General features: G+C 41.4%; 1 protein-coding gene across 1 annotated transcript; it reads right to left on the bottom strand.

Annotated features, from left to right (window-relative positions):
- Window positions 1-329: 329 nt before the first annotated feature.
- Window positions 330-3,152, bottom strand: LOC143623679 (uncharacterized). Its single transcript, XM_077094524.1, has 3 exons — window positions 2,745-3,152; window positions 2,299-2,672; window positions 330-453 (listed from the first exon to the last, which is right to left on the bottom strand). The coding sequence occupies exons 1-3, from the start codon at window positions 3,150-3,152 to the stop codon at window positions 330-332; spliced, it is 906 nt and encodes a 301-aa protein (XP_076950639.1).
- Between the last annotated feature and the right edge of the window lie 15,620 nt (window positions 3,153-18,772).

Raw genomic sequence — 18,772 nt, 5'->3', positions numbered from 1 at the left:
TTAATAATCCCTATTAAAGGGTATTGGCCGATAATAATCCCGGTGGCGGTCCCAAATTTAATAAGTTTGGTCCTCAATGGTCCGTCGTCAATAAAACTTAACGGGGTTAGTTTTATGCTGACGTGTCACCTTACTAGGACATGATGTGGATTTTAATTTCTTTTTTAAATTTCTTTTAACATATTTAATTGACTACATGGATATTGCCACAATAAAAGCCCCCTTTTTTACTTCATCTTTCAACACCAATTGAAACCCTAACACTTTAGATTGAGAGCCGACAAAAAAATCCCCTTTTTACTTCACTTTTACCAATTGGAACCCTAACTCTATAGGTTGAGAGCCCACATGAGTTCTTCATCATCATCTACCCCCATACACCCAAAATCTTTAGACTTGGGACCGATGGTAATGTTTATTGCAATCATGACATGGTTGCAGTCACGAGAGTTGCTGGAAATCGAAGTACACGAAAAGGACAAGAGTTTTATGGTTCCCCTCTTTGGCCTGTAAGTGAATTTGTTCATGTGTATGTAATATTTGGAATTTGGAAAGTTATATTCTAGTACTGAAAATTAATCTCTTGATGTGTAAATGTGTTAGAGGTCGGATTGCAAGTTTTTCATTTGGAAACAAGAAGTTGATGCTATGATTTCTACCGGATGCAATTGTAACCTATTTGAAATGAAAAACAAGGCACTAAAGATGAAGAATTTGCAGCTGGAGTTAGAGAATATGAAGCTGAAGAAGAGAACACAAGTTTGAAAAATAAGATGACTTTTTGGAATTTAATGCCAAAGAAAGTATATGTTTTTTAAAGTTGTAGGCTTATTAGGTGCAATATTTTTGTATTTTAGCAACTTAAGTTGAAATGTATTTGTTGTAATAGTTGTAATGGTTTTCCATGGTTTTGATTAGGATTATTAGATGCAATGGTTCTCAGTTGTATTTTATCCAAAAGTTGTTTAATGAAATATAATGGTTTATGCTCATTGTAATGGTTCCAAAATTTAAAGCAGATTACCATCACATATCCTAACACATTACCATTAGCAATGTCATCCAGGAGTTCAGATTTGAAGTATCTAACCACCCAATTGAAACAATACTAGATAAGAAAAAAGGGACCCTGGACATACCCTAACCCTAAAAAACAAACCTACATAACCAAAAAAAAAAAGAAAACAAACCACCAAACCTTAGCCAAACAAAGAACGTACCAAAAATCACCATAATCCAAGTGCACCCCAACAAAACTATTTGTGACCACACCAAGCCTAAACTAGCCAAACAAACAGCAATACACATCTTTGTACTGATCAAAATAGGCCCGAATTTCATAGGCTGCTCCCAACATTTGCATCCAATAACACCAAAAATCACCAGCAAATTCTTCATATTAACATGAATATCAATCCAAACATAAACATATAATCTTAAACATTACCATTCAAGCAAACACAAACATAAATAAACATCCATATTCAATGTTCAAACATAAACATCATTCATACCAAACATCATTCATATCAAAAGACCATTTTCTAGTTCAAATAAAAGACAAACAAAAGACAGATAAAAGACAATTTTAAGGTGCTATGCCAGACTGGTAGGTCTTCTTTGGTCTTCCCCTTGGCTTCTTTCCTTGTGTAGATTGTTGGGTGGGTTGAGAATATTGTTGTGTTTTAGCTGGCCTTTTAAGATTTCCTTGTGACTTTTGTCCTTGACTAGATTGCTGGCTTCAGCGGGTGCCTTTCTTGGCCTTCCCCTCTTCCTTGGTTCTTGACTACAACTTGCAATTGATCTTTCAGTAGTTGAACCCTTTTTTTAAACACACCATGCCCACTAAGCTTTCCAGGTTTTTTGGGAGTGCATGAGGATCTTTTTTCCTGTTTTTATTAGATCTTCCAGGACAAACCTTTACTGGTGGAGGGTCCAAAGGTAAATGAAATGTTGGCCAATATTTTTCTGAAAGAAATGGGGGATTTGTGAATTCATAGGACTTGGTATACATTTGCTTTGTGTAATAAGCATGAACATACTCCTCAACATTCACCTTTCTAAAACCTGCTACGGCACATACATGCACACATGGGATACCAGTAAGATCTCATTTTCTACATGTGCATGTCTTGTTCTTCAAATCAACAGACACATCATAATAATACTTCACTTGAAACAAAGTGTTACTTGAAGGGTATACAGTGATTTAAAAGCCTTATCCTTTTCTCTATCAAGCGAATCCTTGGGCACACAATCACATTTTTAGAAGACATTTCATTTTGTTTGTTGACTAACCTTGTCATTATTGATAGTATGATGTTCTCTAATATGGTTATTATGTGCTTTGATATTGACTGAAGGATATACTCATTAAATGCCTCTGCTATATTGTTGACTATGGCATCAGTCTTGTTTTCTGTTTTTAGATAGCACCTACAAAAGCATTTTGGGTTTTGCTTAAGTAGGGCTTCCGTTGCATCAGCATTCACTTGCCTCATTTCCCTAATGGCCTTTTTGAAATCAGGCATGGAGTATGATCTAGCAGCTATCCAAAACAATTCCTTTAAGTCATCTCCTTTGTAGGTCTTATGCCAATTTGCATATATGTGCCTAGAACAATTTCTATGCTCCGCATTAGACCAAATCAAAGCAGCTGCATTAAGCAATCCCTGAAAACAAATTTAACTAAAATCAAGTCAAATATATTTAACTAAAACCAAGTCAAACATGGTGTAACATACCTTTTGTTGGTCTGATACAAGTGTCCAACCCATCCCATCTTCTATGACTTCTAAACACTTCTTCAATTCAGCCATAAACCATTGCCAACTGTCATTAGTCTCCCCTTCTACAACTGCCCATGCTACTGGGCACATCTGATCATTGACATCCCTTCCTATTGCAGCCAATAGCATACCCCCAAGAAAGGTTTTTAGAAAACAACCATCAAGACATAAAAGTCTTCTACAACCACTTAAGAAACCCTTCTTCACTGGATCAAAACAGACAAAAAGCCTAGAGAACACCTCATCATCTGAATTTAAGTTATAGTATTGTGGTGGGACAGTTACTATTTCAAAAGTTAAACCTGGATTTGTTTGTTTCAAAGTCTCCAAGTATGAACCCAACTTATCATAATGCTTCTTCATTTATCCATAAAGTTTCTTTTGAGCACTATTTTTTGCCTTATAATCCAGCCACAGAGTAATAAGAACCTTGTATTTCTCTTTAATTGCATCTTGGATCCCTTTTGCCTTCCAATTTGGCTTGACTCTCAATATTGGCAAGAACTGGTCAGCTATAAAGTTAGCATTTAGTTGTTTGTTCTTCATCGTGTTTCTTTGACAAGTGTGTTCATTGGTTGCACTTTTAACCAAATAACAACTCTTTCTAGCATGAAATGACATATAAACCCTGAATGGACAATCTTCAACACAAGAAACACCTAATATTCCATGTCTGTTATTTTTACTTACAGAATTGGCCACATTCCTACCATTAGTGACTGCATAATTCCTTACAGCATCATTGAAAGCATCTCTTGTAGGAAACCTTGTACCAACAACCCATACCCACTTACTCCAATCTATATAATCATTTACCACTGGATCATTTTCCTTACGCTTATTCCCTTTAATGTCATCTTCCTGACTCTCTCCTGGTGAATTAACATTTGCCTCAGTGTCTTCATAATCACTTGATTGATCTTCAACAAATTTGTCTCCTAGTGAAACGATTTTTGTTCCTTTTAATAACAATTCTACCAATTGTTTCTGTGATAACTCTTTTTCCTTTATGGCAGCAACAGATGCTCTCCACTCTTCATCATCACTGTCTGAACTAGAACCATTCAAATAAGATACTTTCCACTCTTTATCATCACTATCTGCTTAATCAGATCCATCAGCTCCTTCATCAGACAACTCAGATGTAGAACCCTTATTAGCAACTTCTATTATGGGTAGTTCTTTGTGGGGTAAAGATATTAATTTGGTTGGTATAGGAAGTCTCCTGGAAGTAAACTTAGTAAATCTCTGTACCGGTAGTTCTTTGGTGGATGAGGATATTACTTTAGTAGGTGTAGAAAGTCTCCTAGCTGTAGTTCTGGTGAATTTAGTTTTCTGTTGAGGTGATTGTTTAGGGTTCAAAGGGGCTTCTGCTACTTGGGCTTGAATGTTACCGGGTTGGGATTTGTTTTGGTTCACTTGGGCTTCAACAACAGAAGACTTACCTTGTACATATAGATGAAGAATGCTTTACATCATCACCCAATGCCGACACCATCTTGTTCACATCTTCATCATTCTTCAACTGAATAATTCCTTCTTCAAAGTTCATCCCATGAATTAAGTAAAACATATCAAAATCTTTAGTTTTGTATGACTTACTATCCATCACAAAACCCACTAGCTCAAAGTAAGACATTTTTTCTACATCAACCTCAAACATGTAAGTATCACCCCCCTCATAGTGTAATTTGGGTTTGGGGTTAAGATTCCCACCATGCCAAACTTTTACACTAGTCGTATCACCCATCTCCCTGTATTATTACAAGTACAACTGATTCACTAATATGTAACTTATTAGGATTAAAGGGTGTTAAAATCGAAGTTCATATACTATCGTACCTGATGGATGATGATGGCCGAAGAATTTTGAGTTGAAGAACTTTATTGATGAAAACTTAGGGTTTTTTTTAATTGTAATCGGTGTTGAAATATGAAGTAAAAAAGGGGGGGTTTTATTGTGGTAATATTCAGGTAATCAATTAAAGATGTTAAAAGAAATGTAAAAAAGAAATTAAAATACACATCACGTCCAAGTCAGGTAACACGTCAGCGTAAAACTAACCCGTTAAGTTTTTTTTAACGACGAACCATTAAGGAACAAACTTATTAAATTTGGGACCGCCACCGAAGATAAACTGAATAGGGATTATTATCGGCCAATACCCTTTAATAAGGATTATTAAAATCCAATTTTCCATCTCAACAATGCATTAAAACAAAAGTAGGAAACTAAAGTTTGAAACTTAAAACAATCAAACAAATAACATGTAACTCTGATGAGTTGTTCCATTATAAAGTGGTTCGTCACTCTCACTCGTTGGATTGTTGGAGACCTCAGCGAAGTGTAGGATCTGATAGTGTTGAGTTTAGGTTAAGCATTTTTAAAATAAATGGGTCAAGAACTATATACATGTAAATAAAAATTAAAAAAAATTCATGTGCCTAGAGGGGGAGTGGGCCAGGGACCTGGCCCCTCCGTCATGGTCAGGCCTAGATGGGTCCCTCCGGGAATGGGGTCTAATCATTTTCCAAGTTCGTATACAAGACCGATGCTGGTTGTTGCAATTGTTTTCAACCGATAATGAATAAAAAGCTTGATAAAAATCTCATCTGAAATCTTATCAAAATTTTGAACGCGTTGTAGACATTATCCATCGCATATACACACTCACCAACACCCCTTCTAAGTGTTGTTCTTTTGACATTTAATAACCTCGGTGGCATTTGATGAGATTTAACTTAATTCTAACAAGTTTAATACGCCAAGTTTGAAAGGATGAGTGAGTATTTCTTTCTGGTGTAATAGACAATTCAACTTCGATTCTTGTCTATATAAACTAGAGGTGGCATTGGCAATGTGAATGGACTGGATTTGGGTGATGGTTAGAATGGGTATGTGTTAGGATGAATAAGGGTCATGATTAATTTTTAAAATAGAGGGTTATAAAGGGTATGGATCAAGATGGGTCAAGTTAACCTGTCTTGACCCAAGTGAAGGTTGAAATACAAAGGGTTTCAAAATCCCCTCAAACAAAATTCAAAAAAATATAATAAAAAATAATAACTCAAAATATAAATAAAAAATCAAACTGTAAAATAACTAAAATGTTTCACCCGTCGTCCTCGTTCATTAAAAAAAATAACTCGGTTTTGTATCGGTTCAGGTTCGATTTTGTCGGGGGTTTTTTTCGATTTGGTTTTTCTTATTTTCATTTGGGTCGTCTTGGTATCTGTTCGGTTTCGATTTCTCGGTTTCTATTTGGTTTCTTGGGTTTTGTTTGCAATAAAATTGGAATGAGCTTGTTTTAGTTCATTCTAACCCATAAACAAACTCATTCTAACCCATAACCAAAAGTCACTATATTTCCAAGGGTGTAGGTAGCTTAAGGGTAACGGGTTCGGCCGAACCCGTACAAATTTTTGTTTTACATCGAACCCGTAGAAAACCCAAATCTAAGTGATAAACAATCGGTCGTCTTTCCCTCGAAATTTTCTGAACCCGTAGGAAAATATTTCTGGATAGCTATGCCACTAATATTTCTCCAACTCATCTTGACCTCATTGAAAAATTCTTTTGATCCATTTTGACTCATTCAAATTTTAAAAGTTATTCACATTGATCCAAAACAACCATTTGGGTTTGTTTTGCCACCCTAATATAAACATTACACATTTAGGTATACATGTTTTGAATAAGCCATTATTAAATTTATTCCGAACCTACCCCAAGTTTAATAGCTTCATGCCTTCGTACATATATATACTTTTAACCCATGAATCTAACTATCTATATAATTGTTTACCATAAAATCTTACGTGTCGCTTTTACGTCGCTCCTCACCCCCTCTAGAGCCACAAAATTGCTTGATTTATAAATGAAGATCTCTCATTTATTTAACACGCTTTGACCCATTTGGGTCGTTTCGGTATCTGTTCGGTTTTGATTTCTAGGTTTCTATTTGGTTTCTTGGGTTTCGTTTGCAATAAAATTGGATTGAGCTTGTTTTAGTTCATTCTAACCCATAAACAAACTCATTCTAACTCATAACCAAAAGTCACTATATTTCCAAGGGTGTAGGTAGCTTAAGGGTAACGGGTTCGGCCGAACCCGTACAAATTTTTGTTTTAGTGTTATATATTAGTTTTTTTTTACATCGCACACGTAAAAATTTCAACATCGAACCCATAGAAAACCCAAATCAAAGTGATAAACAATCGGTCGTCTTTCCCTCGAAATTTTCTGAACCCATAGGAAAAAATTTCAGGATAGCTATGCCACTAATATTTCCCCAACTCATATTGACCTCATTGAAAAATTCTTTTGATCCATTCTGACTCATTCAAATTTTAAAAGTTATCCATATTGATCCAAAACAACCATTTGGGTTTGTTTTGCCACCCTAATATAAACATTACACATTTAGCTATACATGTTTTGAATAAGCCATTATTAATTTTATTCTGAACCTACCCCAAGTTTAGTAGCTTCATGCCTTCGTACATATATATACTTGTAACCCATGAATCTAACTATCTATATAATTGATTACCATAAAATCCTACGTGTCGCTTTTACGTCGCTCCTCACCTCCTCTGAAACCACAAAATTGCTTGATTTATAAATGAAGATCTCTCATTGATTTAACCCGCTTTGACCCATATACCTCACACGGATCATAACATCTCAAAAACTCTCATTTACTCATCTGATATTCCTTTCACAGGTATGAGTCTTCTGGTGGAGATGATATTCTCTCAAACCCTAATAAATCCATTCTTATTTCTCCATTCATTATGTAGCTCATGTTTCTCCATTCCATTCTCAACAATACTATTGAACAATCCATCTTATATCCTCTCAAACCCTAACTCCATTCCATTCAATATCGTCTAATCCTTTTGTGACCATAGCGCTAAAGCATGATGCTGGGTCTGGAAGTCGATTTCCAGGCAGCCACCACCCATCGAAAATAGAGAGTTGCGGGTTTGAAGGTATACCGGTCAACCACTTTTTAGTGTTTGATTGTGTAGAGTTTTTATGGGATGAATAATAAATTTTTAATTTCTATATTTGATGATTTTCAAATATATCATCACATGTTTGATTTTCAAATTACATATCAGAATTTTTTTAATGGATTCAATAGAAGGTTAGTTTTGATGCGTGGTGTTAGTCAAGCTTTTATTTGTTGTGTTTTTAAGTTCTTGATTGACGCAGTTTAGAAACGTAAAACTGCATGTTTCACAAATACGTCAAAGTTTATATGTATTTGAGATTTTGGAAACTTATTTGTTGTTCTTTGGGTAGCATACACAAATCTGAATTTATATTGTTGCTTTTGGCCTAAATTTAACATATTAATTTTTCTATATGCTTGGTGAAGAGGTAGGTCCCAGCAGAGCCCAGTTGGACCCGCAAGACTCACCTCAAAGAGACGTTTGTGCAGTTGAACCCGCAAGACTCACCTGCAACAGGGACGTCTGCGCGAAGGCTAAACTCGCAAAGACTCACCTTGAAGAGAGACGTCTGCGCAGAAACCAACTGGATCCGCAGGACCCACCATGCTCAGAGACGTGACGTCCTTACGTGCAGTACGCAAGCTGTTCCCGCAGGAAAAGCCTCCCAATGGTCGACGTACTCCGCCTGTTCCCGCAGCAACGGATACTAGCCATCAGGGAAGGCTACCCGCGCAGCAAGGCTACACGCACAAGGCACTTAACTCAAATAATTCAGTAATGTCACCTGAAGAGGAGATGAGCAAGCCGGGAACACTCCTGCACAAAGCCGGGAAAACTCCCGCCCAAATGAGCCAGTTCGTACGATACTGGAGGATCTTTTGTACTGTACCTGACGAGGTATGGACAAAAGATCTGACCAAAGATACGACAGCTCACTGACAACAGTATGACGAGCAGCACGCTCTTGTACTGTATCACTATCAGCCGCTGCCTACTCACCAACCTGTCGGAGGACGTGCATAGCCTGCAGTTGGTGGAACAGGAATAGTACACAGCCGGCCTGGTCACTATCAGCCGCTGCCTACCCACCAACCACCAGCATGGCATGTGCGTAGCCCACAGTTGGCAGAACAGGAATATTATACAGCTGGCTGTACCTGCTTGGAAACCTACCTTCGGCTATAAATACTCCAACACCTTGGAACGGTATCATCATCTTATATCTTCATATATTATCTGATATCTGCTCTAGTCATTTCTCTTAATATACACTTATATTCAAGAGCAATCTAGTCTGATTCTCACGCCGGAGGGTGGTCACTAGGAGGTACCCCCCCTTCTCAGTGACGAGCTCACGGTGTCTGTTTTGCAGGTCATCAGAAGAACAACCATCTTTGCCGGAACTAACCCTCGTGGGGAACATCTATTTAACCCCCAGATTATCCGTAATCTGCCCGGGGTCGATTAGTGTTTCTTCATTGGCGCCATCCGTGCATAAAAGCTAGAACTAATTCATTCAGTTTTTTAAACTTCTGGAAAGATGGTTAAGGTTACTCCGTTGCCAAAGCCAGCGAGTGACCAAGAAATCCCGGTAATCACAACCCCAGCTAGTGGGAGGAACACCGGCGAGCACACAAATTTTACGAACACTACCCCGGTTACTCAAGCCGGGGCAAGTGCAGTAAATTTTACAAACACTACCCCGGTTACCCGAGCCGGGGCAAGTGCAGTAAACAATCCTTCACTGGGATTCACCAATACCCAGTTGGAGAGACAACAGACGAGGCTCCCTCGCCAAACACTCGATCAAGTTAAAGCGTGGGCCGAAGCACGTCAGAAGGAATTCCAAGCTGAGTTGGATGAACGCTTGCGTTCACTCCAACAGGTTGACGAATTCGGAAGCACTCAACAGCTCAACATGAGCAATGAGTGCGAGTACTTGGACGATGATTCGGAGGAATTCGACACCGACGCAAACCCTCGCCATAGGGCGAAAGGGAAGCGTAAGGAAACGGACTTCCAACCGAGAAGGAATTTTGGAGAAACCTTCAAACCAAAAAACGCGGGTGGAAACCCACGTGACTTCTCTAAAACCTTCAGACCAACCGCTGCAAATGCGGGAACCTCCAAGTTTGCAAGGGACATTGCGGAAGCAATCGCCCCAAGAAGTGCCAAACAGATGTCCAACATCGGCACTTATGATGGTATATCCGACCCAGACGATCATTTGAACAGATTCATAGCGGGGGCAACCGTCAGCAACTGGACGGAACCCACGTGGTGTTATATGTTCCAGATGACGCTGGTTGGAGCAGCCAGAGCGTGGTTCAACCGTCTACCGGTCCACCACATCTACGATTGGGCAGACTTCCAACAGAAGTTTAGCCAACACTTCAGCCAACAAAGAAAGTATACCGAAGAGCAATGGACAATCCTCAATTGCATTCGAGAGGAAGATGAATCTTTGCTAGACTTCATCACTCGCTTCAACTCAAAGAAGCTAAGTCTGGGTAGTATTAGCGAAGATCTTGTTCGCGCTGCTTTCATCCAGGGCACAAAAGACCCAGAGCTCATCCGCACCTTAACGGGTAAAGATGGCATGCCATCCACATGGGATGCCATCATGACAGCAGCTAAACGCTTCGCGGAAATGGAAAAGCAACTGGGAAGAGATCTTCCCCAGAGCACAAACCTCTACACCCAGAAAACAAGAGAAAACAATGTCCTTACCGCCCGACTAAACAAAAAGAGGAAGCTAGGCATTTGGCAGTCAATGGTAAACTGTGACACCTCATCCGGCTCGCACCCTCGGTTAGGCGGAAAGGATAACATGCCGTCGTCAAACCGGAACTCCAGATGGACGCCACTCACCAAAAGCGTCACCGAGGTATTCGACACCGAGAGACTCCCATGGCCAAAGGCTCCAATAATCCGAGAGCGTCACAACGCTGATCAGAGCAAATTCTGTGACTTCCACAGGACAAGAGGCCACAACACCGAGGAATGCGTAGACTTGAAGGACATCGTCGAAGCATTTGTCAGAGATGGGACACTCACGCACCTCGTGGCGTTATGAACGCTGAGCAGGCTAATGCGTGTAGAACCCCAGTTGGGGAAAACACGAAAAAAACTGCAGCTTCAATGTCGGAGACTACATACTGCGTAAACAACGAGATTCCGAACCAAGTGCATATCGGCTCGAAAGGCTCGATGACACTCCCAAGAACATGGAAGGGAGCTCAATTACACAGTCTGCATGTAGATCAATTCCAAACTTGTAAAAGAAAAGGCCCAGAGCCACTTCTAATGGAAATGATTCTCCTTATCACATTGACGCTAATGGTCTTACATTTATACTTAATGAACTTTCCACACTGATATGCCGGTCTTCACCGCATACATAAGTGGGAAAACAAGTCGTTGCATGTGGAAGGCGGCAAAACCCGCATAAACACAAAACGACAAATTTCTAAAGAAAATATAAGGAAAGCCTTCACGCAGGTCAGTCATAGGTAAAGTTTGATCATCCTACTAAATGAAAGTGCCGGTCCTAACCGCACAAATCATGATAGAGGACACCGAACTAACCTATTGACAACCGCGCGTCGAACGATTAATTTATTCAAAACACTGATGCCGGTTTTCACCGCATAAATAAGTGTGAAGAAATCGTTGCGTGTGGAAAGCGGCAAAACCCGCATAAACACAAAAAACGGCAAACCTTCACGCAGGTCAGTCATAGGTGAAGTTCGGTCATCCCACTAAATGAAAGTGCCGGGCCTAACCGCACAAATCATGATAGAGGAAACTGAACTTTAACCTATTGACAACCGCGCGTCGAACGGTTAACTTATTCAGAACACTTAGAAAATATCTTCAAGGAAAAAATGAGGAAAACCTCCACGCAGGTCAGATATAGGTAAAGTTTAGCCATCCTACTAAGTGCAAGTGACGGTCTTACCCGCACAATCAGGAAAGAGGAAGCAAAACTTTAACCTATTATTTGCCAGGTTGATAGGTTAACTTATTCAAAGTACTTAAGAAATTGCTAAGTTAAACTAAAGTATGCACAAGCGAATCATATATTGTTTATGCGGCAAAACAAGTGTCAAATTAAACTATAATATGCATGAGCAAGTCGTATAACGTTTATAAAGCAAGAGTGATGGTCCTACCCGCACAAAGGATTTACATTCCATAAAAATTCAAGTATTACAAGAATGGCCGGGTATCTACCCGCCTACAAGAGTGTAAATCTATACAAAAACATAAACCTATCCTAACAGTGGAAAGGGATCTAAAGGTTCAAGCTTCAGGACCACTCCCTCCAAACCCACTTGTACCCGCACCATCACTTGGCTGTGGCGGTTCAAGGAAGGTCTTGAGAATGGTTAACCCATCATCAGCAGCAGCAACTTCGTTCACCTTCTCCACCACTGGATGCGGGAAGGCAGCATACTGGTTCACTGCTTGGTCATAAGCAGCTTCAGTATCCACATCATATAAAGGGAAGTTGGAAGGCGGGATGCCCTTCTCAACGAACCCTAGACCAAGCAGGAAGCCAGCCTTTTCCCCATCCTCATGAGAAGCGTTGAGGGCTGCGCTCATGGCATCGTCATATGATGTGTCCGTGAAGACCCGATGCACAACCTACAAAACAAAAATACAAGTATCAAAACCTTTTCTAAGTATAAAGAAAAGCGTGAAGATATTATGAAGCTAAGCTTACCTGCGACAACGCTTCTCGTAGAAGCCATTCCTTGGTAACCAGAGCCTCCTGGAGGGCAGCTTGAGCTTGGTTACGGGCGCGTTCGGCTTCGCTTTTGTTAAGGTTGGCAAGCAACACTTCTTTAGCCGCAGCCTCTTCGACGCTCTTTAGCTTACGCTCAGTATGGTCAAGCACGCCCCTCTGGTCCAAGATCTCTTGGAGCTTCTTGGCGTCTTCCATGGCCAAGGCATCATGAGCCTGTTGGAGCCTCTCTAGTTTGGCTTTATGTTCCTCATTCTCGAGGCGTAGAGGCTCAGCAACAGCTTCAGCCTTGGTGGCCCTCTCAGTTGCATTCCGTGCAGTTTCCTTAGCCAGCCGAAGCTGTTCGTTAACAGCTTGGGCAGCCTTGGAACGGGCCTCGAGACGGGCCTGAACTTCAACCTCGAGGGCCTTGAAGGCCTTATCCTTCTCCGCAGCAACAGCGGAGAGCCTCCTGTTCTCCTCTCGGACAGCCCGCGCCTGAGCTACTTCTTGGATCCGAGCTGACTTTAACTTGTCGTTTTCACGACAAAGCAGCTCGACGCGCGGCTGCATCCGGGCTAGGAGAATCCGGAGCTCATTTGTCAGCCTACCCTCCTGGTAGCTTGACATTGCTTCCCCCAGCGCCCCACTTGGGGCGGCGTGGCGCGCCCACTCGACGCATTCAACAGGCGTCCGAAGGGTTGTTCCTCGGCGGATGTTCCATCGTGGAACATACACTTCATTGGAATCCGACACTGCAAAAGAAAAAAGCAGTTAGGAAAAGATGATATATAAAATAAAATAATAAAAGGCCAAAGTAACCCTACGCACCTGTAGGGTCGACGACAGGCCTGTAGCCGCCAAACCCATCACCCAAACCTAACGGATATCCATCCAAGAGGTCAGGCAGATGGGAAGGAGGCAGAGATTGGCTTGACGCCCCAACCCTGGACATACCTGAAGGACTGGCCGTAGTCGCCGGCGCCGGAGGAGGCATAGCGGAGGTCGCCATGGTAGAAACCAACGGAGGTGAACTCACCGGAGGTGAACTCACAACCGCGGCCGCGGCTATGGAAGAATCCACATAAACACTCACCGCCGGCTCAGTGAAGGAATCAGTGAATATGGCACTGACAGCCGGCGGAGACATCGTCACAGTTGGAACAGTTGGCTCAACCGGGTGAGCAACTGAACCAACAACTGAAGCAGGCGCAGTCGCCTGGGTCATCGCCTCAGGTAGGTTGATCAAACCTACCGTCATGGGTCCGGAGGTGCTCCTCCCCGCTCCACCCTGGAATGCGGTAGCATCCACGCCTGCACTAAGAAGATATATAAGTATAATGGCGGAAAGTTATGCAGTTAAGATAAAGGAAGTATACTTACGGGTCCTTTTGAGCTTGAAGGTGCGAACGGGCGGGGACGAACCCGATGGAGCCGGTCACCGTCGTTGTCCTGGGCTGCTCGGAGGTGACAGCCGTTTCAACCTCCAGAGCAGTGGTCGCAACACCATCCGGGTTCCCCGCCGCCTCTTCACTCTCGGTCTCCGACTCAGACCGGTTCACCTGGTCGGCAGTGGAGGCTACCTTCGCCTTGCCCTTCCCGCTAGCAGCCTTCTTCCACGCAAGAAAAGGACCATCTGCGGATTCCTCATCAGAAGATGACAAGATTAGAGGAATTCCAGCAGAGGTTTCAGCATTCAGAGGGCGAGGGTTAAATAGTCTTTTACCTGGCCGCGTGGCGCTCAGTATTTCGTCGCCTGGCGGGTAGGCCTCCACAAACCAATCCGCAGTCTGCGGAAGGATGGGCAACTCGTTCTCGTCAAGAGCACGAGTACCCATCCGAGCGAGACCATCACTCTCCCGCGGCTGCAGGAGAGACTGCAAGTCGTTTCCCTCTGAAAACAAAAAGAAAAAACGGTTAGAACAAAAACCCTAAATTAACGGATAATATGAAGCATAACGTAAGGGACAGAGTTCAAACCGTATTTGAGGACGATGGGAATCTGTGACGCCTCCTTCCACACCCGGCTCATCCCGAGCATCACCATCCCGGACTCCGCAAAGCGGTAAACCGGAGACTGGATCCGGGAAACCTTGGAGAACCATTCCGCCTCCTGGTAATTGGAGGCGTGAAGGTTCGGGAGAGCTCTCCCGTTCTTGAACGTCATCGCTATGGGGACGACGCGAGCGGAGATATAGAAGAACTCCCGCTTCCAAGATCGAAGACTGCGCTCGGTAGCGCAGATCTTCAAACCCTTGATCCGATTGACCAAGGTATACCACCCCTGGATGCACCTCCAGGAATAGAAGGTCATCAGGCGGTCAACATGGGGCTCCACACCCAGAATGAGACACACCCACTCGAAATGGCGGATCTTGGCGATCGCCATTGGGTGTACCTCAGTCAGATGCACACCATGTCTCTCCAGAACACGGTATACAAACTTCGTCAACGGGAACCTGAGATTCCCATAGACGAAGAATGCAGTGTACACCCCTATCTTGCCCTTGGGGGCATCGTACACCGTCTGATGAGATGCAGGAAACTCAGGCTCGAAAGGCTCGAGCATGAACTTCCTGACGACGTACTGATAGAGGTCGACCGGAAGAGCACACTGGCACTCGCCAGCAGTACTCTTGTCATCCTTGTCCGACGTGGACGACGGATTCTCGAGGTATACATCGGACTCCTCGAAAGTAACCTCAGGATCATGAGAAGACATGTTTGGGATGTAAAGAAGAACGATTTCAGGAGAATGCTCGACGGAAACGTTAGAGTATTCGCCGGAAATCGTTTAGAAGAAGAAGAGAGAAGTGAAAGTGTGGATTAAGCTGCACCCTCTCCCCCTTTATATACTCATCGCAATGAATGCGATGAATTTAATGCGGAGGAGAGAGGAAAACGCAGGTCCAATGAAACTATGACACGTGGAAAAAGCAAGCTGGCAACAGCTGTTGACAGGACGCGTGCCGTAAACTTCGCGGCCACGCGCCCGAAAACTCGCGCCCACGCGCCTGAAAAAGCGTCTGGAATGACCATATACTTTCACGTCGCCATAACTTCCTGCACGTCCTGACACTGTCAGAAGAAACCGTCGGACGACGTTTCAACAGTTTGGACTGTTCTTATCCTTTCACCAACTCTTCAAATTTGAAAAAGATTCAAAAGTAAGCGGGACTATACCCCTTACCTTGGCAACCAAGTAACTATAAGACGGGTGCGGGTACAGTGTCTAAGGCAAAACCCTTCACATACTTAGCACCCGCAGGGAATTGAAGCCAGGAATACCTTGGAAGTAAAGTAACTATAAGACGAGTGCGGGTACAGTGTCAAGGCAAAACCCTTCACATACCTAGCACTACGCAGGGAATTGAAACCAAGAAGGATCTTGTAACACCCCGTAACCGCAGCGGAAACGTACACGGGATGCAACAGACACATCTGATATCAACAGCATTGCTTATAAAGAAAATACCACTACATTAATTTATAACATATTACATTGTTGCGAGTTGCGTTACTGTCTAGGTGTTACACACATATATTACCAATAAGACATTAATATATATTCATTACAAAATACAGAGCAGCAAGCTTCCAACAGGTAGCACAGATAGTTAAGCACATATCAATCATTCCAACCTGGGCATACCTAGAAAGCATGTAAAGAAAACGGGTCAACTACGAATAGTTGGTGAGTTTCACTAATTTAAATAAACCATAGATCAGTATAAAAATCATATGTTAATGATGAAATTATGCTAAGCCCGTTAATGAAAACTCTATTAACCCAAAAACACATTAAACGACCCCTGGGGACACTGTTAACCCAGAACATATCCAATAACCCCTGGGGACACTGTTAACCCAGTACATATCAAATAACCCCTGGGGACACTGTTAACCTAGTACATATCAATAACCCCTGGGGACACTGTTAACCCAGTACATATCAATAACCCCTGGGGACACTGTTAACCCAGCGCATATCAAATACCCTCTGGGGACACTGTTAACCCAGAACCATATCCAATAACCTCTGGGGACACTGTTAACCCAGAAACATATCCAATACCCTCTGGGAACACTGTTAACCCAGAAATATATCCAATAACCCTCTGGGAACTAAGTTACCCCAGAACAATTCCACCCGATAAACAAATTTTCTATTCTATGCATCATACCATATATATATATATATATAAATATACAAGTGTTTCCATACGATCGGTATGTACTTAGAAATTTAACACAATCATGCTTTCCGCCCCGGGAAAATATTTAAAACAGTTCATTAAAAGGGGCTCGTGAAAACTCACCTTTTTGTGAGTCTGTGGGTAATACAATGGACAGCTACGTGCCTGGATCTGTAATATAATATATAGTCGTTACTATATAATTCCCATAAACTAAATCCGTATTAATCGGTACATCTGGGGACATTGTTAACCCAGTACTGTACTCGATCCGGGGACAATGTTAACCCCGTGACACTCCTAAGGACTCAGATTGTGCCATTACTTAGAGTCGGACGGTCAAAATTATCATTTTTATGTTTTCCTTGATTTGCGTGCCTAGCACGGTCATCCGTTTTTAGTTTCAAAAATGAGTTTATTCACACTTAACCCAAAAATGGTGTTTGACTGTTATTTTAGTTAAAGTGATGAAATTAGAGCTCGGTTTGACACCCCGTTTGGCCGCGGGGCCCGTTTCCGTCATTTAGGTGCCGGAAACAGTAAAATCGGGTAAAATTACCCAAATCATCCGAATTATTTTCGGATGATTTATTTTTACTTATTTTACTTAGTTTTATGAAAATGGTCCATTTTTAGGTTTTTATATACCAGTCAGCTCACTTATGCGAGATTTGCCGGTTTACACGTTTTAAGCTTTAAATATTTGTTTTTATGTTCATTTTAGCACAAATAATTACCCGTTTAGTCTCGGGTCATGAAATTTTGCACAAAACTTATTTTGACAGTAAGACATTTAATAAAAATTTTCCAGATTTATTTTCTTATATTTACATTTATTTATCTATTTTTAAACCTTTTTAAAATGCTAAATATGTCAAAAATACCAAAAGACTTTATAAAAATCCCAAATTTTTCTGGGATGATCCTTGCCATCCTCATAACTCCCTGGAATTTTTCCAGAACTTAAAACTCATTTTTCAAGCCATTTTCACCCAAAACCGAGCTAGAAAGCCCTAGAACTCGTTTCACCGAAAAGCCTACTTAGACTTTTCCAACTGAGCTCAAATTTTGTGGGTGACTTTTATATGTTATAAAAAGCTTATCTTAAATTTTCCAGAATTTTTCATCATGTTTAGCTATTTTTCACTATTTTTGGCCAAAACCGAGCATTAAATTCACCAAATATTCATATTTTATCCAAAAATTACCAAAAATTCATAGATCTCATATTTTCATGTGTAGATCATCTCTGTGAAATTTCGTGACCCGACTCTAAGCGTGCTACAATCTGTCCAAATTTCATATACACACGAAAACCGAACTATCTCGTGTTTTCTAGCTTTAGATCGCAAAGATCTTGGTTTCTAGCCTTTGCTAGCCGCTAGATGCAACACTTACAAGCACAATAACACTATACCAAGCAAACTATACCAACAATCAAACCATTTCTTTCAAAGTGTCGATTTTTAAGTAAAAACAAAGGTTTTAACCGTAAAAATCCGTTCTCGACTCTTTTTACTCATTTCTTGGACCAAGATCCCTTGTATAACATGTATACATCTCTTGATCATGCAAGAGTCGGTTTCATCTCGGGTTTTCACCCATCTTTCACTTGGAAACTCATTTTAACAAGATTTTAACCGTAAAAATTCATTATAAACTCTTTTAACTCATCACTTGGATCAAGATCCTTTGTATAACTTGTATACATCACTTGATCATGCGAGAATCGGTTTCAACTCGGGTTTTCACCCATTTTTACATTTGAAACCTCCTTTTCTCAAGATCATGAAGTTAGAAAACAAAATTCAAGCTTAAAAACATATGTTATACCTTCAAATCTTGGTTAGAACTCAAGAATATTGGATGAATGTTGAAAGAGTTGAGAGCTTTTGAGAAAATTGGTGTGAAAGAAAAGAAAAAATGGAATGTGTGTGTGTATAAACAAGGCCGGCCATATGGTGGTGTGTGGGGGGCCCACATCTCAAACCATGGCCACACATTTGGATTACACAATCCGGATAATGTTGTGGATAGTCTGGTTCAGTTCGTTTCTCGTTTAAACTCGTAATTCGGCTTAAAACGAGCCTAAAATG

Source organism: Bidens hawaiensis, unplaced genomic scaffold (assembly GCF_021521415.1).
Source record: "Bidens hawaiensis isolate Kalapana, Puna unplaced genomic scaffold, B.hawaiensis_p1.1 tig00003510_1, whole genome shotgun sequence".
Lineage (NCBI taxonomy): Eukaryota > Viridiplantae > Streptophyta > Magnoliopsida > Asterales > Asteraceae > Bidens > Bidens hawaiensis.
Note: the sequence above shows the minus strand (reverse complement) of the source record. Positions and strands in the feature narration are given on the sequence as shown.

What these genes read in the sequence shown, in the direction of transcription:
- LOC143623679 (XM_077094524.1), bottom strand. Translation starts at nt 3,152, where the DNA reads ATGAAGAAGCATTATGATAAGTTGGGTTCATACTTGGAGACTTTGAAA. An exon ending in TTGTATCAGACCAACAAAAG is followed by an intron (nt 2,673 to 2,744) that starts GTATGTTACACC and finishes ATTTGTTTTCAG; the next exon opens with GGATTGCTTAATGCAGCTGC. An exon ending in ATACTATCAATAATGACAAG is followed by an intron (nt 454 to 2,298) that starts GTTAGTCAACAA and finishes TTCGATTTCCAG; the next exon opens with CAACTCTCGTGACTGCAACC.